A 24439-nucleotide genomic window follows, 5' to 3' on the forward strand; every position below is an offset into this window, starting at 1 on the left:
CAACAAAAAATTGTCCGTTAAGGGCTTCTTTAGAAAAATGGCAGCACAAAATGGCGACTTCCATGTAAGGGGAGCCTCTTTGTATGTAGATAAAAAGGTCTCGTTCTAAGGTAATAAACACATAATGGTTCATTATGAAAGGTCTTTGTACACCCCTGATAATATAGTTTTGTATATTATTTTGCATTTCTGTCAAGAGATCCTTCAAAAAATTACACACTGCACCTTTAAAAGGAGTGAGAATTTCACCTTAAAGTCTTGCATTTTTCACAGAGGTCTCTATTTTTTAAATGATCAACAGATTTACACTGCAAAAAAAAATATTTTCAAGAAAAAACATTTCTTAGTATTTTTCTCTTGTTTTTAGTAAAAATATCAAAATTGATAAATTGATATTTTTGGTCTAAAAACTAGACTTATTTTCTTGGGTCAATTTGCTCATCAAGAAAAAGCATCTTAATTTAAGAATTTTTTGATATTTTACTGAAAACAAGAAAAAAAATACTAAGAATTTATACTTGAAAATCTTTTTTTGCAGTGTATATGCTGTTAATTCAGACACAAAACTCGCGTGCACAAAAACCATGCGCGAGCGACAGATACCAGCGCAGAACACTATCCATGTGAGGAAAAAAATCTTCGTGAGGGCGCAGAAGGCTATTTGCGCGCAGATAAACGTCCTCGCGAGAGCACACCTCTGCTCAGTCCGCACACACAGTCACGCAAGCAAAGGCTGGAATGAGCGCTCGCTCGACTCTCTCTATGCGCTCGCAGCTGTACAACAAGCGCTTGCTCGATCAAGATGATTTTGGGACTGTGGGGGCTGGACAATGATGGGTGTCCTCACACCTGTGTTTGGTTGTTTGATTTAATCAAATAATCTTTTTAAAGTTTTTAAAAATTCATAAAAGTTGTGTTCAATCTGTAAAGACTAACTTGTTGGACCAAACATGTGAGTGTTATAAACTTTTGTTAAACACAGAGTTTATATTTTCCGATAATCCAAAAGTCTATGGGAAAAATGAATGGATTTTTTTGCGAGAGAACCAGTGTGTCCCGCTAACTTCCGTGTACAAAAATCCCTGCGGCACTCTCATGGTCAGTTCCCATTTAAAGGTCCCAGTCCTCCCATTAAATCACCTGAACATTTTTCTCTAAACTCTGTCCATACGCACTATTTATTCTACACCGGCCATCCACACACCCTGCTGGTCTGAAGCCCTCGAACCTTCCAATGACAGTGTCAACAAAGAGAATGAACCCACTTTCATCTTTCTCTCATCTCAGATACCCACATTACTGTTCCCTATATACTTACGCTCTCACTCTCTTTCTCTCCCTCTTTTCATCTGTGGCGTCTGCTCAAAGAGTTTTCATGTCTTCAAGCTCACAGCTGGGGGTGTGTTAAACCTGGTCTTGATCAAAAGCAGACTCCTTATCTGTAGAATACAGGATATTTTACTGTGTTTTAACCAATGCAGAAAGTCAGTGCCCCCTTCGTACTCATATATGTTGACATGCGTGAGTATTGGTCTTTCAGCAGAGTCGTGACGTGTGATTGTTTAGCTCTGTCTGTAGTCATTATGGAAATGAGCTTGGGATTACTATTATTTCTTGGGCCAGGTTGTTTTTGTGGGGATGTCGGTATGTTTATGTTCTTGTAATGCTAACTCATTGTCAAATCTATCAATTATTAAAGAACCCCTATTATTTTGTGTGTTTGGTGTATAATATGTTTACATGGTTTATGGTTCAAAAACAAATTTTTTTCAACATACCGTACATTACTGTTGCTCCTCTATACGCACAACCGGCGCAACATCATAGAATGTCTCTGAACAGGTTCACGCCCACTTTTGGGGGAAAACAAACTAGACCTCCAATTGACTTCCATCCAAAATAGCGGAACAAAGCAACGTTCGTACACCCGGCAGGCGTAAAAATAATTTATGAAAGATTAAACATGTTGAGTAATTATCTGTCCACCCTGCCTGCCATAGAGCGCGAAAGATACATTAACACATTTTATTTGGTCAATATAAAAACATGTCCCTTTCATTCTCACAGCGTCAAATTTGTGTAACACAAAATTGTAACACGATGTAACCTTGCTCTCACTTGAAATGTTTCCCCATATTTAGTCCTTGAATTTGAGGATATTGGACCTGGAAAGTCCATGAAAGGTCATTGAATTTGAAGTTAACTAAGGTGTGGAAACCCTGTAGATTGGTAAGGTAAGGATACTAAAACATTAATACCATCTCTGCATTTGTGATCGTAGAAACGACAAACAACAAGCGCTACTCTACACTGCTTAAAACTTGTGTTTGAATAATGGTTTGAATAGTCAGTAGCAAATTTTTTAAATATGAAAGCATCGTCTATTTACAGGCTGTGAGATAGAAGCGGGCGGAATTATGATAATGTGCATCGTATCCACATCAACTTGCAGACTTGTTCATTGTAGTAAAAGAATATAGATTTTAGTTGGAGACGATAACTCGCGTCATCGTATACTTTGGATTTTGTAACTTTGCTGATCATTAACTTTAAACTAACATACGGTACACTTACCCACCAAAACAAATGTAAAATCATGAAAAGGAAAATAGGGGCTCTTTAAACTTGAATCAATTTTGAGTTGATGTTGATTGCAAGTGACATTTAAAGATGTATCCTGTGGACCGTCTGTATTTTGTAGGAATAACCCGAGAGTGTAAGCCAGCACCTCACCACATCTCTGATTCATTCTCATCATTTCCACTTGATAGTTTTGATAATTTCACTGTTAAGGAAATGGCTTTATAATTTTTGTAGATCATTACCCATGTTGATTCAGTCTATAATCTCCAGGTAACAATGGCTTTAATGTTTTAATGTTCTTAAGTGGTTCATTTTTCCTGCCCTCTTTCACCAAAAAATATCATTTTTATCATTATTTTTTGGTTGTCTCTCTCTCTCTCTCTCTCTCTCTCTCTCTCTCTCTCTCTCTCTCTCTCTCTCTCTCTCTCTCTCTCTCTCTCTCTGTGGTATTCGGTGAAGAGGTATCTAGATGGTCCCCATATTTTGGTCTTTTATATGGTATAGTATATTATAGTGACCCTGAGAGAGAGAGAGTATACATATAAAAAACAGAAGCTAAAGCTGACCAGTTGGATTTTAACAGCAACTCCAGGTGCGCCAATGAAATTGCTAAATGTGGCCTGAATGATGCTTTTAAATCTACAGTTCACTCTACAGTATCACAAAAGTATCTTCAGTTTTCTCTTTTGTGATTTTTTCCCCCTCCATCCTTCTCCTTTTTTTTGTCTCGCTCATTCTGTTTTATGGGTGTCATGCAGCGTTGCAGAGTTAAAGGACTCAGCGGTCATTTGCCTTGCATGAGTTAATAGCTTGTACAAGCCAGTATCAGTAGTGTCAAAGAATTTAGTTAATTTAATAACCCTTTTCTTATTCTGTGCCCGAATCCATAAAACCGTATTCCCAAAGATATTACAATGCATTTTTTTTCATCCTATCTTTTGTTCTGTTTTATATATATATATATAAATTTTCACTCTTTTGTTCTCTGTCCTTTAGGCCTCAGTATTTTAAGATCATAGATGAGTGTGTCTCACAAATCGTTCTACATCGTAGTGGCACTGATCCTGATTTCGAATACCGGAAACGTCTGGATGTGGATTTCAGTCACTTGTTAGGTGTGTGTGTGTGTCTGTTTTAATATACCTTACTTACAGTAACACATTTATTAAAGGGACATTCCACTTTTTTGAAAATATGCTCATTTTCCAGCTCCCCTAGAGTTAAGCATTTGATTCTTACCGTTTTGGAATCCATTCACCTGATCCCCGATTCTGGCGCTAGCATTTTAGCATAGCTTAGCATAATACATTGAATCTGATTAGACCATTAGCATCCCGCAAAAATAACCAAAGAGTTTTGATATTTTTCTTATTTAAAACTTGACACTTCTGTAGTTACATCGATTTGCTAGGCAGATATGGCTAGGAACTATATTCTCAAACTGGCGTAATAATCAAGGACTTTGCTGATGTAACATGGCAGCAGTAGGTGTAGTGATATTACCCAGTGCCCCGAAAATAGTCCCCTGCTATTGAAAGTAACCAAGGGGACTATTTTCGGGCAGTGCGTAATATCACTACCCCTGCTGCAGCCATGTTACATCAGCAAAGTCCTTGATTATTACGCCAGAATTAAGAGTATAGTTCCTAGCCATATCGGCTTAGAAAATCGCAACTTTTAATTTTTCGTCAGTCTTAGTAAAGAATGTAACTACAGAAGAGTCAAGTTTTAAATCGGAAAAATATCGAAACTCTTTGGTAATTTTTAGCGCAATGCTAATGGTCTAATCCGATTCAATGGATTGTGCTAAGCTATGCTAAAAGTGCTAGCGCCAGACGGTCAAAACGGTCAAATGTTTAACTCTAGGGGAGCTGGAAAATGAGCAAATTTTTTTTTTTAAAGTGAAATGTCCCACCACACAATATAAGGGTTGAGCCACCCACAGCTTCCCTAAATAAACAGTATTGGTGATTACCAAAATGTTTTTGTAATGGTTAATTCATCAGTATGTGTTAGCTCTTTAGTCAGAGCAGTATTTTATTGCTAAAATATAATTCTTGTTATCCATAAATTTATCCAAAATGTATTGTTTTATTAGAAAGCCAGAATAAATACTAAAGCACTTTATTTTATTCTGATGCTCAGTTACAGTTATTTACTTGCTGTCTTTAATAGAAGGGTAAGTTTTAATGGTTGAATGTTACACTTGATTAATTTCTGTCCTCTGAGAGAAGTTTAATGTGCCGAATAAAATCTGATTATAAAAACACAAATTCAATTTAACATTCTTCACTCCTGTTCAAAATGGTCAAAAACTGATAACTTTCTCTGAAAAGGAAGGAGTCCGGGTTAAAGCGCTTGAAGATGCTGGATGGTCTTCAAAACAAATAGACAAGAGGTCTAATAAATGCATGAAGCACTGTACATGGCGGATGATTTGCCTGTGCCAAACTGGAATGTTTTATCTGTCAATCATCTGTCCACAGAGTTGTGCGTGGATAAAGCCAGGGCAGAAGAATTTGAGCAGAGGGCTTCTGAGTTAGCCCAGAAGGCAAGTGTCCTTTATCCTCTGTCTCTCCCTTGTTTTCCATTTCTGTCTTTTCACTTTAGATTTGCTAATGAAGAATGCAGCCTTTGATGACCATTCTCGACCACACCATTTAGCTTTCTTTAATTAACGTGAGATTACTGGAAATCGTTCAAAGAGCCATTTGTAATTAACAGTATTCTGAGATTAAAAAGGCGCCTGTATTGATTGTTCAAAGCGCTCTTTTATAATTGTGGGCTGCAATGTACGTGTTAGAGGGCACCCAATCTATACATGCCAAACCACAGCTCTTTAACTTTTCTTCTTTGCAGACAGGCTAGTTAATTTGAAAAACAAGCATAAACACTTTTATGTTTGCGTCTGTCTGTCTGTCTGTCTGTCAGTCTGTCTGTCTATCTATAGTATCTATCTGTCGATCGTATCTGTCTGTCGATCTGTCGGTCGTATCTGTCTGTTGATCTGTCAGTCGATCTGTCGGTCATATCTATCTGTCGATTGTATCTGTGGATCGTATCTGTCGGTCGTATTTATTTGTCGATCGTATGTATCTGTCGATCGTATCTATCTGTCGTTCATATCTGTCGGTCGTTTCTGTCGGTCGTATCTGTCTGTCGATCGTATGTATCTGTCGATCGTATCTGTCTGTCGATCGTATCTGTCGGTCGTATCTATCTGTTGTATCTATCTGTCGATCGTATGTATCTGTCGATCGTATCTATCTGTCGATCTGTCGGTCGTATCTATCTGTCGATCTGTCGGTCGTATCTATTTGTCGGTCTGTCAGTCATATCTATTTGTCGGTCGTATCTATCTATCTATCGGTCGTATCTGTCTGTCGATCGTATCTGTCGGTCGTATCTGTCTGTCGATCGTATCTGTCGGTCGTATCTGTCTGTCGATCGTATCTGTCGGTCGTATCTGTCTGTTGATCGTATCTGTCGATCGTATGTATCTGTCTGTCGATCGTATCTGTCGATCGTATGTATCTGTCATCCTGTCGATCGTAGCATCTGTCCGTCGATCGTAGCATCTGTCCGTCGATCGTAGCATCTGTCCTTCGATCGTAGCATCTGTCCTTCGATCGTAGCATCTGTCCGTCGATCGTAGCATCTGTCCGTCGATCGTAGCATCTGTCCGTCGATCGTAGCATCTGTCCGTCGATCGTAGCATCTGTCCGTCGATCGTAGCATCTGTCCGTCGATCTGTCGAACGTGTCGATCGTATATATTGTTCTTATTGATTGATCTATCGATCTACCTATCCACATATCCACCTACCCATCTCCATCATTCCACTTTTTCTCCTTTAATTCAGTATTTTTTTCTTCAATTTCAATGTTTTCTTCTTTAAAAATTATGCTAGTAATTAGTTTGAATAATTTAATTAGCTATGTTTTGTATTTGTTTCATTCAGGTGTTATTGTTTCATTTTAGCAATTATTGTTATAAGAGGAACACATTTGAGTGCTGTTTGTGCATCAGTTCAAGTTGTTATGCAAGCTTTACTTTGTGTTTTATGTGCCTTATCTCTGTTAATGATATGACTTTACCCTCCAGTTTGACGAGGAGTTCCTGGGCAGACAGGAAGCTCAGGCTCAACTGTTAAAGAGAGAAGAAAAGATCAATGAACTTGAGGCTGAACTTCAGGCCTATAGAAACCAGGTATCTATGTTTTCCTCTCTCTTTGTTTGCCCACTTTTGTCACTGTTTTGATGTCATAGCAGTACTAACGGTATTTTCACACGGGGCGTAAGCATTAACGCTTCTCATTTACTTTATATGGGTGGCGTCATGCATTGCCGAACTGAATTGTGGATCCATCGTGTCACTGTCACTGCGGCAGAAGTTGAACATTTCTCAACTTTTCAAGCGTCAACGCGGGCGTCAGCCAATCAGATCGCCTTATGCAAATAACCTAGTGCAGAATCAGACAATTATGTTTATGCAAGACCAGAGAAAAGTTGCATTAGACACGCCCCATGTGAATGTCTACCGTAAGAGAGTCAATGTCTTTACCCTTCTTTTTTATTTTTCAATTCTCTCTTTTTTTGGGAAAATTGAATTCTCTTTGTTTTGGCAGCAGTTGCTTTATGTGCACACAAGGAATGCAAGCACATCTGTCCTATCTATTCTTTAGCTGTATTTGTAAGTAATAAGGGATTTTGTTATACATCCCCAGGTATACTATGCTAATGATAAACAGAAGTGTCCCCTTACCTCGCATTTATGCTAACTTAAAAGAGATTGCTTGTGTGCCAAGAAAGTTTGAATGGCCAGGTTGATGATGGATTTATGGATCATTCCTGCAGTACATTTACAAAGATTTTACTGATTTGATTTTGGAGCTGGCATCAAGCTTGTTTACAGCTTCAGCTATTTCTTTGATAGAGGTTGGCATTGAGCTGTCCTCATGTTAGATGTAGTTCACCCTGAACAGCTGCTATAAAAACAACATACTGCCCCAAATCCCTGAACTTAGATGCTCCATATCTCATCAGTACATTAGAGTCTAGATTTTCATCGCTCTTGAGTTTATATACAGTGCAAGATAAAGTATGTGGTTATGAAAGCCACATATAGAAATTTCTATGTAATTACACTAGATAATTTTGTGGATATACCCTGTGTAAGGAGTTCAAAGTGTTTCAGCAACATAAAGTAGTTGTTTTTTGTGTAGTTTTTAATTTTTTGGCTCCCTCACAGCCCTTTTGTTTTACAGAGCTGCGTGGATCTCCAAACCTCTCACAATGACATGACAAATAGGGCATCAACTGAACAGTTTGTTTGATCAATTGCTTTTTGGCTCACCGGGTCACCGTCGATAGAGCGGATCAATTCTAAAATAATGGTGGCCGATGAGCGAAGTGAAAGTTTGGAGAGCAGGCAGTTAAGCTGATCCATCTCTTTGGGGTACGATCGTTTGCAGCAGTGCAAAGCGTAATCACCCAGTCAATTCTCCACGTACACAGGACCGTCAGTCATGGCGACTCTTAGCTTGTGAATTATCTGCCGGCCAGCATGCACGCAGTTTGAATTAGAGCATCTAGTTGTTCAATAAATCCACTTATTGCAGCTGTTTGCCATTCGGGATGAATGGATTGGATACATTAGAGTTACGCATCATACTTGTTTACTCGGTTTCGTTTGTAGGTTTGACATTGAGGTGATTTATGCAGACATGGGTTTTGGTCTTTTTATTTTCAATTAATTTTTTGGCTTAAATAAATCTCAATGTTTCTAAATTTATCTAAGACAGTGTAGACTTCAACATTCATGTGAAATCACTATAGAACAGAGCCATATATATTTTTAAGAAGTAACATGGGGTTCAGTAGCTTGCTCTATGCCAAAATAGCAATGGCTACTTTCTTATTTTTCTCTTTTGCTTTTTTGCCATCACATATATTTTTCATAACCATTTAGAAAATAGAAAGTTTCAATTCCTTTTGATTGTACATGGGTGATTCTCACGAAAACTTGGTTTTCAAAATGTCAAGCATGAAAATGAAAAAATTGCTTAAATTTACTTTTTTTTCCCACCAGACATTGAAAAACAAAGTCTGGAGTAAATGGGAACATTAATTTAAAAACTTTTACTTATCATTTAACACTTTTTGTAACATAATTTAAAAAAATTAGTCCTAAAAAGTCTCATTACCGCAACAGTCAGAAAACATCAACACTGACATATTTTCAAAATGACATGACAAACCTGAAAGAACATAATTTGGAGATTCTGCACATGCATTTAAAATCAAAGTATTATGCTTCTATTAATTAAATTAACATTTAATAAGCATCTGTTGCGGTAATGATAATCAAAATGTCGTGTAAGCATTGGACAAGACAATATTTCAAATTAACTGTAAAAAAAAATGATCTTACCTGGTAGCCATCTTGAAGTAACTGGTCCATGTGCTTGGTCACTCCAAATCAAACTTTATTAAAATTCTGTATGTGTGCTTAAACTGTTCTCAAAAAGTGTTGCGGAGGATGAGAACATCAGGCATGGACACATCATTTTCCTAATTTTTCTTCATTATTATTATACATGAATATTCAGTAAATATTTTTTCTGTCATCTAAAGTAGTCTAGCAAAACATCCATTTATTTTTTTTCTTAATATTTTTGTGTTAATTTGATTAAATTACAACATAACGCATGTTCAAACACAGCAGGACACATTGCGGTAATGAGAATTTCAGCAGAAAATGAGATACAATTTCCAATTATAAATTCTTATGTTGAAATCACACATTGTGCAAGGTAGAACACAGTATTGTGTTAATTCTGATGCTTTTTAATGTTACTATATTAAACATTTTAAAGCTAAAATCATTAGTGCCGTGGTGTTTCAATGGTTTTGTGAGAATCACCCACCTATATTTTTATGGCAGGATTTTTTTTTACAAATGTCTACTGATACTATAGTTTACAGGATGCCATGCTTCACATTGGGTCTCTAATGAATTTCTGGTCCATAAACTTTTTTTGTTTGCATATTATAAAAGGAGTTGGCAACTGTGTTCACATTAAAGGGATAGTTCGGTCAAAAATGATATTAAATCCACGTTTACACACCCCCAAGCCATCGTAGATGCATATGTTCATATTTTTCAGACGAACACATTTTCAGTAATTTTCGAAAATGTTTTAGATCTTTCAGTTAATCAGATGTAAAGTTACAGGGTCCACTCCTTCAAGTCCAAAAAATGTGCATCCATCCTTCACAAAATAAATCTGAACGGCTTCACGATGATAAACAAAAGCCTTCTGAGGGTAATCCGCACAGTTTTGTTGTAGAAATATCCACTTTTAAAACTTAATAAATGAAAATAACTAGCTTCTGGTAACGCCGCCATCTTAGACTGTTCTGTATTCAGGAGAACGTATCAGCATAGTGTACACACTTGTCTTAGTGACATATGATAAATTCGGAGGGCGGGGGCACAAAGCAGCAGCACAGAACCCTCCATAAACTGCGTACGCGCTCATCTTGAATGTGGACGCGACTAAGATGGCGGTGTTACCTGAAGCTAGTTATTTTCATTTTTTTATTTTCAGTTTGTGCGTTCAAAAGATTCTGTTGTTAACATCGTTTGAAACTGTCACTATTCCTCATGGAGGAAGATGTCCAGTGTCCATAAATTAAAATATAATCTTAATCTCATTTATTCACAGTTTGGTGCAGTATCAGCGCAGTCTATCCAGGCCTTGTCTTCATCTGCCTCATCTTCATTTCCACCCGCTCCACCTCCTCCACCCCCCCTTTCTGGTGCTCCAGTTCCCCCACCTCCTCCACCACCACCTCTTCCTGGCTGTGCTTCCATGCCCGGAATACCTCCACCCCCTCCTCCACCGGGTCTGCTTGGGATGCCATTCGCCTCAACGCCGGACACGCTGCCTTTTGGTCTGAAGCCCAAGAAGGAATTCAAGCCTGAAACTTCCATGAAGCGCCTCAACTGGTCCAAGGTAACACATGATGCTTCAAACCTTAGTTGTTAGTTGAGGTAAGCCAGTTTTTAGAAACTGGTGCAGAATAAAGTTTTAGAAGTTTGAATGAATCTCCTGTATGTGCATCTGTCTGTATTTCTGTTCATTTTTCTTCTACTAAAATACCAGCAGCAACTTTCTTTAGTTTTATTTTTAAACTCACTCAAACACCATTGGGGAAAAAAATCCTGGCAGTGAAACACAGTGGCAGCAGCAACATAAAAGGACAGATGTTCGCAAAGTAACTGTGAAGAAAACTTCTGCTGTTTTGCTTGTTGCTGTTTTGCGCCAACCGTCATTAACTAGTAAAAAAAGATGCTCGAAACCCTTCCACTGTGACGGATCGCACCATTGTAAGACTGCCCGCTCTCGTTTCTCTGCAGATGTTGGCGTGCGCTCTTCTTCGAGAGTGGTATTAGTTTATAACATTACGATTAATATTTAATCCCTGTCTCTTTTGCCACCATCTTACAGATGTTTTAAAGACTTCACCATATGCTTCATCTCATCTAAAACCTGTTTGTAATTAGCCAATATACGGACACAAAGAGGCTCTTATGAGTTTTTTAAACAGCTGCTTTAGATGCCAACGCCATGCAATATTCATGGCTTCTGACCCAGGACTTTTATCACTCATTAACAAGAGCTTTGCAGCTTAGAAAGCCAAAGACGAGACAGCTGGTGCATCATGGGAAACACGCCACCCCGTGCCCGTCGGATTGGCTGGTTGTTGGACTGAACACAGTAATGTGTGTTCATATAATCGCACCCAGTTGGAAACGGCAGTTAATCAATTACGCTGAGCTACTAGTCATCAGACTCACATCCAGTGTATTCTTGATTTGTTTGATTTTCTTGAACGTGTCCTCATGGAGGAGATTTGAAGGGCTGTTATTGGCACAGGTATTTGGCAGGAGTGTAAGGTTTTGTTCATTAGCACAGCCAGTCTCATTGATTACCCTTTCAGTCTTTATCTCAACAAAACGACATTTAACTGATCATACCCACAATGCCCTGCTCTTGTTCCCAGTTACTAAAGGTTCCTTTTAAACCTTCAGATAGCATCTTAGCATGCTCATAGGAAGCTGTAGCATGAATTTGACAAATTAAACAAGGATTGTTGTTGCCGTTTATAAAGATTTATTGTATAAAGAATAGTGAATGTAATAACACAAGCCAATGAAAGAGGATTTTGCATTCCTCTTTTTCCTTTTCTTGTTTTCTTACGTTTTTCTATTTATTTATACGGCATATTTTAAACAATCTAAAGGTTGACCAACCTTCTTTCTTTCTTTCTTTCTTTCTTTCTTTCTTTCTTTCTTTCTTTCTTTCTTTCTTTCTTTCTTTCTTTCTTTCCTTCTTTCTTTCTTTCTTTCTTTCTCTTTCTTTTGTTACTTCCTTCCATCATAACTTTATTTTTTCTTCCATCCTTCCTGTCATCTCCCATTCTTCATTTCTTTTTCATTTGTTCCTTTATTCATTCCTTTGTTTCTGTCTTTTTATTTTTTCTTTCTTTTGTACTTCCTTCCATCCTTTCTTTGTTCCTTCATTTCTTCCTCTCTTTCTTTTTTCTTCATTCTTTCCTTTCTTCCATCCTTCATTTCTTTCTTCATTTGTTCCTTTATTCATTTCTTTCTTTCTGTCTTTTTCTTTTTTCTTTCTGTTTTCCTTCCTTCCATCCTTCATTTGTTCCTTTATTCCTTCCTCTTTTTCTTCATTCTTTCTTCCATCCATCCTTCCTTTCTTTTTCTTTCTTCCTCCATTCATTCCTTTCTTTCTGTCTTTTTCTTTCTCTTTACCTTCCTTTCATCCTTCCTTTGTTCCTTCATTCCTTACTCTTTTTCTTAATTCTTTCCTTTCTTCTATCCTTCCTTTCTTTTTCTTTCTTCCTTCATTTGTTCCTTTCTTTCTGTCTTTTTTTCTTTCTGTTTACCTTCCTTCCTTTGTTCCTTCATTCCTTTCTCCTTTTCTTCCTTCTTTCATTTCTTCCATCCTTCCTTTCTTTTTTCTTCATTCCTTCTTTCCATCTCCCATCCTTCCATTCTTTTTCTTTCTTCCTCGATTCATTCATTTCTTTCTTTCCGTCTTTTTATTTTTCTTTATTTTTACCTTCCTTCCATCCTTCCTTTGTTCTTTCATTCCTTCCTTTTTTCTTCCTTCTTTCCTTTCTTCCATCATTCCTTCCTTTCTTTTTCTTTCTTCTTTCATTCATTCCTTTTTTCTGTCTTTTATTTTTTCTTTCTTTTTACCCTCCTTCCATCCTTCCTTTGTTCCTTCATTCCTTCCTAGTTTTCTTTTTTCTTCCTTCTTTCTTTCTTTCTTTCTTCCAACCTTCCTTTCCTTTTTTCTTCCTTCCTTCTTTCCATCTCCCATCCTTCATTTCTTCTTTCCTTTGTTCCTTCATTCCTTCCTCTTTTTATTTTTTATTCTTTCCTTGCTTCCATCTTTACTTTCTTTTTTTCTTCCTTCATTTCTTCCTTTCTTTCTGTCTTTTATTTTTCTTTCTTTTTTCCTTTCTTCCATCTGTCATTTGTTCCTTCATTCATTCCTCTATTTCTTTCCTTTATTCTTTCTGCTTTCCTTTCTTCCATCCTTCCTTTTTTCCTTAATTCTTTCCATATCCCATCTTTCTTTCTTCCTTTGTTCCCTTATTTATTTTTTCTTTCTTGTTTTCCTTCCTTCCACCTTTCCTTTTTCCTTTTTTTCTTCATACTTTCCTGCCTTTCTTTTTTCTTCCTTTCTTTCTTCGTTCCTTCCTTACACCATTCCTTCCATCCTTCCTTTCTTTGTTCCTTTTTAAATTTTTCCTTCCATCATTCATTCCTTCTCTTATCATTCATTTCTTTCCTTCCTTCCTTTGTTCTTTTTTCTTTTTTTCTTTCATCCCTTTTCATGTTCTCTTCACTCTCTTCCTGTGTTGCTGTGACGGTTTATTAATAAATTATGATAATCAGCCTGTTTTGACCAAATCTCGTGCCTCTGTAGCTTCTTTTTACTTTTTCTTGCATGTGTGTGTCCTGTGTGTGCATTATATATAGTGCTGTTTGACTGGAAAACTCGCCTCTGCTTTTACGTTTATTGACATGACTGAGGCCGAGCCTCTTCAGGGTTTTATTCAGCCGTCACACACGATGACATGTACTGTAAGAAAACAAAATAAAAAGCTGCTATAGAACACAATATGAATATGTGAAAAGGTTTCCTTTTTACTTTTTCATAAACCCTTTTATTGTGGATGTGCCTCACGTTGCCTGGCAACTCCATCGTGCTGACCTCCCACGAGGTGTCATGATGATGCCAGGTCGTGATGTATCTTCAAGTGTCTGTTTGTTTGTGTAGATCTCACCCCAGGAGATGTCCGAGAGCTGTTTTTGGGTCATCGTCAATGAAGGTCGCTACGAGAACGATGAGCTGCTCAACAGACTCGCTGTCACCTTCAGCACACAGAGAGCCGGTCAGTCTATATTAATAGTTCTGCACACAAATGATGCTTTGCATAAATACTCAACATCATAAGTAACGCATTGTGAACACAAGTGAAGTGATTCTAACCTTTTTCTGAAAAATGAGGTGTTGAATGGCAAAAGATTTTTTCCCACTGTACTCATTTTACTACTTCAGGTTTAATAATGAACACTTTTCATTTGGAAACATTCAGTTCTTACTCGACCTTTCTATAATACTGTGTGGGCTTTAAGTACTGACTTCAGATTGATGTCATTAAATCAGTTGATATTACCTCTTACAGTTCAGCAGGGGCGATGACTGCTGATGGTACTGTTAGGTTTCTGCCCTTCAACACACAAAAAGTTGCATTAAACTGACACATCAGAAATTAGTTTCACACCTAGAACAAGGTTTTGTATTCAGGCATTTAAACACTATAATGGATAATTAAGATCTCCCTCACTCTTTCTTTCTTTTCCTCTCGCTCTTCATGATGATTTATTCATGTATACCTTGAGTTTAATTGTTCAGCCATGTTACTGATTTTTTTTTCAATTATACATATCAGAATTGACTAGCTGACAGTACCCAGCGCTGTATTAAGATGTCTCGCTTTCTCATGCATCCCCTATTCTCTGCCTTCACTTCTCTGGGTACCCACAGGGACGATGTTCTGCAACTGATCCGACTGAATTATGCACAGTTTTAAATGTCTAGCTTCAATAGGGCAAATAGTAAAAGTGTGTTTTACAAGGTTGTCAGATTTTTACAATTTTGCGTGTAAAAGTGAAGCAGCATATTTTTCATGCCTGCAAATCAAGCTTTCAGTTATGCAGACCTGTATCCGCCTCACCTCTGTGAGATAAACAATGTTCATCTTTCCCATGCTGTTTTCCTCCTCTCGTTTTTCTAAACTAATTTATTGTGAACTCTGGTGTACAGTGCTTGTGAAAAACTTTTTAATGAGTTAGTTTCAGACTTAACTAAATGTTGTTGAGTTCTTTTATTGTAAGAAGAGCCTTTGAATTAAGTGTGCCTTTTTATTTAGTTTAGTCAAATCCAAAGAAGAGCAGCGTGCCATAGAGAATATGCTTGCACACAGCAAATACTATACACTGTATATATGCTATATCAGTGTGGGTTGTTGTTTGTTTAGTGAGGTTTACCTGGATGTTTCAAGATGTATACTTATTGATTGTAAATCGTCTGCAGTGTACATGGTTCCAGATTTTGCATAATATGCACAGTGTAATTTCTTAAAGGGTTAGTTTACCCCAAAATGAAAAAGCTCTCAATTTACTCAGCTTCAAATTGTTACAGGCCTATATAAATGTCTTTGTTTCCTGAACAGAAGGGAAGATATTTTTGGCAATGTTTGTATCAAAAGCATTTATGAGCATCATAGACCTCCGTAGTATTTGTTTTTCCTACAATGGAAGTCAATGGTGGTCCTGTTTTCTGCTTGCTTACTGTGTTCAGAAGAACAAAGAAATTATATAGGTTTGGAACAACTTAAGGGTTAGTAAACTATGACAGAATTGTCATTTTGGGGTGAACTGTCCCTTTAAGTTTAGTGCATTCAAATTATATGTTTGACTTTTTGCTTGTCTGTCAGTTACGCCATTAAGGAATGCATTTTTCATTCATGTATTACAAAAAAAAATCTTATGTTTTTTGGGGGACTTTGGAAATCAGTCTGTAGCTCATAAGAATATTGAGTTATCTCATCAATTAAGAGAAAATGCTATCTTGTCAATGAAGAGTTTTTACTGCAATCCATATTTTCACTATTATCCACAATGTGGCACTCTTACCCAACTATTAAAACACTAAGGGCTCTATCGTACACCTGCCGCAATGCACGACACAACTGTCTTTTGCTAGTTTCAACCCGGCGCAATTATAATTTTCACGTTTAGCGCCACGTTATTTAACAAAAACAATGATGATGGCTTTGTACCTCCAGATATGATAAAATGAGAACCGTTTTTAAGTCATGCTTTTCAAAGCACTCACAGCGCTGTCCAAGTGCTGAAACGTTTCGCCTCTCCGCACGTTTGTAAATTCTTTATCTCCTGTTTGTTACAAATCAAGTATTTTTAGAGTACAAACCTTTTCTTGCATATTTGCAAATTATTTTTTGAGATTACAATGATTATGTAGGCTATCCATTCATTTACAGCAATTAAAAGCCTGCTAATTTTACTTCCATGAAAGAAAATGACTTTTAAAGGTTTTAAAACCCAAAATAACAGTTTTAATACAAATGAAAACAAAAAAAAAATTATATCAATAATAAAATGTTGATCTTCGTCCTCCGCTTAGTTTTTCAGTTTACAAATTTCGCCATCTAAATAGGAAATTGGCATGATGCCAGCGCAACTGGCTTGTAAAGGGGATGAGAGCAGACACTTTTATTGGTTTATTGCACGTTATGCCCAAAACACACCCATTACTCATTACGAGAATAGGAACAACCCATTTAGCCCGTGCACCTGGTACACAAACCATTTTTCCCGTTGTTAAATTAGCAAAAGTGGCATTGGACACGCCCGTTTAGACCGTGTGCTTTATACAATGCACTTAGATTGTTAAAATAGGGCCCTTTAGCATCAACAGTCAAAAGTCTGTTACACAAATGCAATTTTCTCAAATACGCATATTAGAGAGATTCTTTTTTTTGTGATATTATAATTTTTTGTTTAAAAACAGAGGGTCTGATAATTTATTTGATTATATTGTTTGTTTATATATTTAAAAAAAATTGGAAGGCATTAAACTATTTTAAAAAACACTGTTGGGGAAAGCGTTAAAGAAATGTTTCACCTTACATCACTTTTTCACCCTCATGTCTTGCCAAACGCATATGGCTCTTTCTTCAGAATACAAGTGAAGATAATTATTTCAATATCTGGTTGGGTGAATTCAATAGAATTATTCTACACAATGACTTATTTTTAAGCTTAAAATCCACAGTCTTGCGTGAACCCTAACCTTATTTTTAAGCTGTTTCTTATTAAATTGTGCTGGAGGATGTAACGTTACAATGTCATGGTGGCTAGCATGATTTTACTGCAAATGTCCATGTTTTTCACCAAAACCAGTATGTGATGTAGCTATGTGAAAATGATGAATTACAAACTCTTTTGTTAGGGTACTGACGTGTTAAAGTGAACCATAATGAACTGTACAGGTATTGTAATAAATTCAACCATCCAGACATTAATCAAATTATTCTGTTTATGGTAAGAAAACCAAATGAAAGTCAAACAGCAGGGCTTGACATTAACTTTTTGAGGAACTTGTCCTTCGGACAAGTAAATTTGTGTTTCACTTGTCCATGCACAAAAGTCACTTGTCCGAGTAAAGATTTATAATATCATGTATTTTTTTGTGTTTTTGCTAATCAGTGGCGGAGCCAGGGATTTTTTATAGGGGTGGCCAGGCAGGAGCCAGCAGTTACTCTGGGGTGGCACATAAAATCTCTATCATCCATCCTTAAAATACTTTTAAGTATTATAGGTGTGTTAATCAGAATAATGTATAACATACAATTGCTACAATACTTGAATTTTAATTAAAATGAATTGAGATTAACATACAATGTATAGTCATAATTCAACCTCATGTTTTTTAAACCTATTTAATCAAATAAAACTTTTGAAATTTACTTTGAATCCAGGAATTATATCTCCCATTGCTGAAAAAACTATAGAGACCAGAAAATCATGTGAAATTTGTAGGCCACTGAAATGTATTTTACTAAGATTCATTTGGCTGCCTCTTTGCTACTCTTTCTAAAGAAGGATGCTATATCTCTTGCCTTTCTCTTTATTTTTCCCACATTTCAATGATTGTCTGACATTAAAAGACTAAAGCAAAACATTAAAACATTGCCATGTTTTAAAAAACTTATTAGGGTAAATGTATCTAGATTATCTGTTTTATATAAAATCAATCTTAATCCTATCATTTACGCTGTAATGTTTGTGTGGGATTTTTAATGTACAGTGACGAACTCTGTCAGATTCAAATCAGCTGTCGCGCAGCGCGCACACACGTAGGTGCGCTGAAAGAGAGATTCTCGTTATAAAACAGATTCTTAAACAAGATTTTAAGCCCATTATGTGTTTTTACCGAACTTTAGAAGAGAAAAAATACGGACTTAAATCGGCTTTTTTGACACACAGTGATGAAAACGCGGTTGAAGTGCCTGTCATTTATATATTCACGCCGGAGCCTGAAGAAACATCATTCTCCACTCCATGCCGTCTCGCGACTCCCGCCCCTCCGTGTTCGTCGATCAGGTTTAATGCGCGCGCAGCTTGTTTAGTAACACAGTAACATGTAAACGTGTGTGTGTGTCGGCACGCCGCGCTCTCTGTTCAATATTCCGCTCTGTTTGCGCTGCGCGTTCTGCTCTGTCGTTAACGGCACATAACGTTAAGTAACATTGTTTGAAATTTAACTTGTCCAGTCATACAACTAATTTTCTCTTACAGTTGTCCTGCAAAAAATCCACTTGTCCCGGACAAGCGGACAAGCCTTAATGTCGAGCCCTGAACAGGACATGTGAGAAAATTAAATGCATTTTTATTTTTGGCTGAATTATTTCTTTAAAATCAATCAGTCTTATAAAACTGTCTTTTTTGACAGTTTGTGATCTGGGTTCATTGTTCTGACATTGAGAAATGTAGATGTCGTCAATGACTGGCAGGACATTACCCTTTTCAGTAGTCTATATAAGTGTAACTGTTTGTCGGTTCTTTCCTGCAGTGTTTTTCAGAATAATTTACTATTAGAATGCATACAAGGATGTTTTTGCCATATAACCATATAGAAATTAAATTTAGAGTTAAAATGGTACTTTATGTTGTTTAAACTGCACAATAAGCACAGTAAAGCCAACAATGAGCTGTATGTCCATTACTTGTATGTACCAGTTTGCACCACCTTGCTTAACAAACCAAATCTTTTGCTAACTTTATCTCTATCTTGGTTTGAGTACTTAAAAGGGGCGTTACAAAATTGCTCTGTCTGTGCACCCAAAGCAGGATTTGGTGCTGTCAGTCATATGCGCTTCAGTCCTTGAGAAATGAAGACAACCTGTCAGATTCCACTTTGGCCGAGAGCGCCGCGTTCCCCGACGTGATTACAGAACTTATGACAGCCAGAATCCAGATTGTCTGTTAAAGAACCAAGCACTCGATGTTACCGGTCACCCAAGGGCCCATCTGAGCTCTTTCACGTCTCACTCACAGACTGACTTCTCATTGTTTCTTTATCAAGAGACTTTGGGAGCTGCAGTGAGTGCTTTTGTATTTGTTTTATTTCATTGTTTAAGAGGATAAGTTAATGTTTTGAATCCTCAAGACTCCTACGTCATTTTAGAGTGGCATCCGAACGGTGGCATACGCTACCTCACTTGCTCTTCATTGCATCTCACAAGCACTCTTAATTTCCCTTAAGTGCACTGACATCTGGAGCCCAATTAAACATTAAACAGACGAATCAAGACTTTTACTCACTAAAATATTCATTTTCCCCGCCGCTCTTCGTTGTTCTCCACCATGATTGGTTTCGTCAGTGTTCGACCCTGAAATGACTGCCGTGATTGAACTGATGGTGGATGTGGCGTCCTGTTATTTTGCTTTATCCTTCTCCCATCTAAGCAGCACACACAGGAAACAATCACCAACAGCGGCTTATTAGGGGAAACTTTCCCTGCCTCTGACTTTCATCATCTCTCTATCACCATGATTTAGGCCTTTGCCTGGACCATTGAGTGATTGCTGGAATTGAGCCCACAAACAAAAACAAGCCATGCAATCTGCAACCCTGATGCTCAAGTCTGCAGTTTCACACTACTTGCTGAGATTATCTATCAGTCATAAAGCTTTTTGTGATTCTCATTGGCGTTGGCAGTTTAAGTAGAGGGTGTCAGTGTCCAAAGCACAATTTGGAGAAATACGCAAACCTGCAGGCATATAAGAAAGGATGCTTTGTTTGGTCTTTGCATTTCTTTGCTAACGGTGATATCTTTTGTACACGCATAAAAGCATAAGGGGTTTTAATTTCTAAGCAGATACTTGGAAATAGTAATTAGTCACTGATTACTTCTCCAAGAAAGTAATTCAGTAACTTTACTGATTACTTATTTTCAAAAGTTAGTAGTTACTTTACTAGTTACTTTACTAAGTTACTTTTCAAAAACATGATGCACGACCTGAATATGCTATAAAGCAACAGACCTTTCAGCCTAATTCTATTCTTTCTGCATATTCCGAAAATTGAATCAAATGAAACATTCTCTTTTTTAACCTCTCTATGCGCACTAATTCGTGGGCATGATGTCGTTTTTTTAACGCTGGTAACAATATCTATAAAGCCTACGGTCTACAAACATTAATATTATTAACATTACTATACATCGTTTAAAAGGTCTACGGGTTTAGCAGTGTATTGTCTCTGTTTTGAGATACAGACGCTCTAGAATCATAAATGTAGTATTTTGTGACAGAAGTCCAGATGACAACATGAATAATATAAACGGGACTTCTTACCTTTGTGTTGATATAACGATCGCGAGTCGAATCCAGTCTGTTTCAGATGTGGGAATAACCCATAAAACCGTCTAATAGAATACATCCAATGACCATTTTTGTCCACAAATGCGTATAATCCATGAAATATAGATATATAGTCTGTTGTTTACATCAGATTTCGCATGAACGTCTTGTAATAGAATATAATATACAATCTGAGGACTATTTACATCGTAACACTGTATGAGATGGAGCCGCAGCGGTCATGTCAGCTGGGGGTTCAGTTTTTTTTTCAGGAAGTTTCACATTCATGTGCCAGCTTGCTAGATGTTTGCTTAGGTTTGAGGTGGAATTTTTCGCTGTAGATAAAAGTTTTATTCCCACGCAGAGTGTACAGTGGACGCTGATGTTTTTGTCACCTTTAACGGAGTTAAACTCAAAGGAATGTCGGTACTTCCAAGCATTAAATGCTGCAAGGTTGTTCTCTTCCGTGCTCCATGTTGTCTCTTCATGTTCAACACTACACTGACTGACGGCGCGGCGCTCATACGTCATTGTCACTCGACTCACGTCATGACACGAGACACTCTCACGAAACAAAATCAAGGTTAAATAACGCAGTAACTACGGATGCACCGATACCAATACTGGTATCGGATATCGGCCTCGATACCACATTTTCTAAAGTACTCGTACTCGTTAAAAGTCCTCCGATACCAGGGATCGATACCACGGTCTGAGAAATGTCTATGTTTGAGCGGCGTGTAAGGGGTTAATGCCTCGTGTTGTCCAAAGAGGCAGAGTTTACAACAAACTGGAAAACTAGTCCCTTGTTTTTTTGTTAAATTATATGACTAAAGCTGTTACCTGTAAATTTAAATCATGTTTTTTTTTTAAGTACTCGGTATCGGCAAATACTGAAATGGAAATACTCGTACTCATATTCCAAAAAAGTGGTATCGGTGCATCCCTAGCAGTAACGCAGCCTGCTTACAGGAAAGTAACAGTAATCTAATTACTGTTTTTGCAATTGTAATCCCTTACTTTATTCGTTACTTGAAAAAGTAATCGGATTACAGTAACGCATTACTTCTAATGCATTACTGTCCATCACTGTTTCTAAGTGATGGTAATTTTGACATTTTTCATATTAAAAATGTAACTTTAAAGGAAAACACCACAGTTTTCAATATTTTACTATGTTACCTCAACTTAGACGAATTAATACATACCTATTTTTTTTAATGCTTGCACTTTTAATCTTTGTACAGCGGCTCGTGAATGTGTTAGCATTTAGCCTAACCCCATTCATTCCTATGGCTCCAAACAGGGATGATTTTGAAAGCCACCAAACACTTTCATGGTTTTTCTATTTAAAGACTGTTCCATTAGTACTAGTTACACAAGTAAGTATGGTGGCACAAAATAAAACTTTTGTTTGGAGCCATAAGAATGAATGGGGCTAGGCTAAATGCTAGCACATTCACGAAGCACTCTACAAAGATTTAAAGTGCACGCATTGAAAAAAGATGGGTATGTATTAATTCATCTAAGTTGAGGTAAGAACATAGTAAAATATTGGAAAAAAACTTTTTTCTTTAAACTATCACAGCATATTTTAATTTTTAGCTGGATAAATGGCTTATTCCAAAATCTTTGGATGCCACAAACCCATATTATGTTTAAACCTCCCATTGCTTTATTTAAATCAAATAGGCACAGTGGGCTCTTTTCAGGTTTGTGAAATATCTTTGTGTGCATTATTCATTACTACCGTGTCATACAATGGAGAAGGAAAAAACTTCGATCCAGCACACAAAAGGAAACAAATTTGTCACAAAATAAATGAATAAATGCAAAAAGCACTATTATTTACAATGCTGAAAATGCTGTTTTTCAAGAAGCCAAATGAGCATTTGGTGAACTTTTTCATTAAAAATCTGACACCTTTCCCTATTTTATTTATTCATGTTTATTAAAAGCTTCAGTTTTCTTTTTGTCCCAGAAATAATAGCAGATGGAAAAGAGTGCAAGTATTTTTTTACGGTGTGCTTTTAATGGCTGTTTTTTTTCTGAATGCTGCAAGCTCGAAACTTCTGGCTGAGATGATTGTGTCCCTCTTGTTAGATGGCTTTAGCCACTGCCCCATTGAGTTAAATGAGCGAGGGAGCAGGTGTTCAGGCTGTGTTCGGTATGTGTGACTTTGTATGTATGTCATCTGTCTCGCCTCCTTGTGTGTGTATAAGAGTGTGAACACAGGTGTTGTAGCCCCTGTGAGAAGATAACATCTGCAGAGGCCAAATCTGTTCTCCACCCACCGCTCCAGATGCGGCCCCGTCCCCTGGGCACAGGTGCTGAGGCTGTGTTGCTGTGGCAAATGGCTGGTGGGATGTCCCGGGGGACTGCTTCACTGGTGGTACTGTTGTCTCAATAACAACCTAGAGAAATGTCAGACTGTAACCTGAAGCAAAACCACCAGAAGGTGGGAAGTGATGTTCAGTGTTGTGTAACATGACCCATCGGTTCACATGTTGCCAAATTACTGTGGATGAAATAGTGCGAAGTAGGTCTAGCTTGTGTGTTTGAAACTTTACTGGGTTATATATTTTTTGAAGATAATAGAGATGATGATAGAACTGAGACTGTAATATATTGTTGAATGAAGTCCTTTATGGCAGGATCCTAAAGATGATTTCTTATTTGATGGATGCGTTATTTTCTGCACGTTTTCTCTTTCCCTTAGGTCGCTATGAGGAACTTTGTGTCACTGTGTATGTTGTGCGTCTTTTGTCTAGGCTTTATTTTGTTAGTTATATAGGTTGTCACAAATAAATTGGAACTAGTCAGACCAAACCATGTAAAGTCAAGGCACACTACAATGTTTTGGAAGTGACATCCAAATTTAAATACACAATTCTGGTACTAAATAAACAAGTGGCTTTAAACTCCAATGATTGACATAGTAATAACAATAGAAATGTTTTTGTATAAAACTATAGATGCTTACACTTTTGCCTATTTGTTTTTACAGTAGCTATGTTTGACCAAAATAATATTACTTAACAGACATACTATCAATCAGAATTTTTAGCAAACCACAAATGACAGACACGCAATGCTATGCTTTGAATGACATGACATTTGGACTGAAATGTATAGATTATAGAAGGACTACTGAACTGATGGGACTTACTAAGGGGAAGAGGAGGGAACAGTATATAATATAGCCACTGAATGCCAGATGCAAAAGAGAGAGAAAGGACAACTATACAGTATGTACTGTATGGCCATGTACAAAGAAGTGTATTAGATCATAACCTTTATCCCACCTGCCCAATACTATAAAGTAGGGATGCACTGAATCCAGATTTTTTAGGTTCGGCCGAATCCCGAATCCACCGTTTAAGATTCGGCCGAAACCGAATACCGAATCCTACTTGCATCCTTATTCCATTAACACAGTAAAACACATTAATGAATTATACAACGTCCACAGCAGTGTATTTTTCATTTTATTTAAATTTAACTGTACATTATGCGAGGATGACAAGTCGAACCCGAACCCCGTCAAAAAGCCCAGTATTCGGCCGAATCCGAATCCTGGATTCGGTGCATCCCTACTATAAAGGCTATATTATGGCATTTATTTATTAAACCACACAGTTCATTTATTCTCTCATTTTCAGTGCAGAATTAAACCAGCATGTACATATGAATAGTTTGGTTCCAAAATGTGATGAATGCAATTGAAAAAATAGTTACCGCCAAACAGTATTGTATGTGGTCAGTATTAAAGGAATAGTCTACTCATTTTCAATATTAA

General features: G+C 37.2%; 1 protein-coding gene across 4 annotated transcripts in view; it reads left to right on the forward strand.

Moving 5' to 3' along the window:
* diaph3 (diaphanous-related formin 3) overlaps positions 1-24439 on the forward strand; it is a 391776-nt gene that overhangs the window by 135570 nt on the left and 231767 nt on the right. For all 4 annotated transcript variants that reach the window (XM_073876167.1, XM_073876164.1, XM_073876165.1 and 1 more), the window contains 5 exons: positions 3580-3698; positions 5070-5134; positions 6688-6792; positions 10313-10603; positions 13964-14078. In XM_073876167.1, the coding sequence (XP_073732268.1) occupies positions 3580-3698; positions 5070-5134; positions 6688-6792; positions 10313-10603; positions 13964-14078 (695 nt within the window). The remainder of the gene's footprint in view (positions 1-3579; positions 3699-5069; positions 5135-6687; positions 6793-10312; positions 10604-13963; positions 14079-24439) is intronic.

This window comes from Misgurnus anguillicaudatus, chromosome 14 (genome assembly GCF_027580225.2).
Source record: "Misgurnus anguillicaudatus chromosome 14, ASM2758022v2, whole genome shotgun sequence".
Lineage (NCBI taxonomy): Eukaryota > Metazoa > Chordata > Actinopteri > Cypriniformes > Cobitidae > Misgurnus > Misgurnus anguillicaudatus.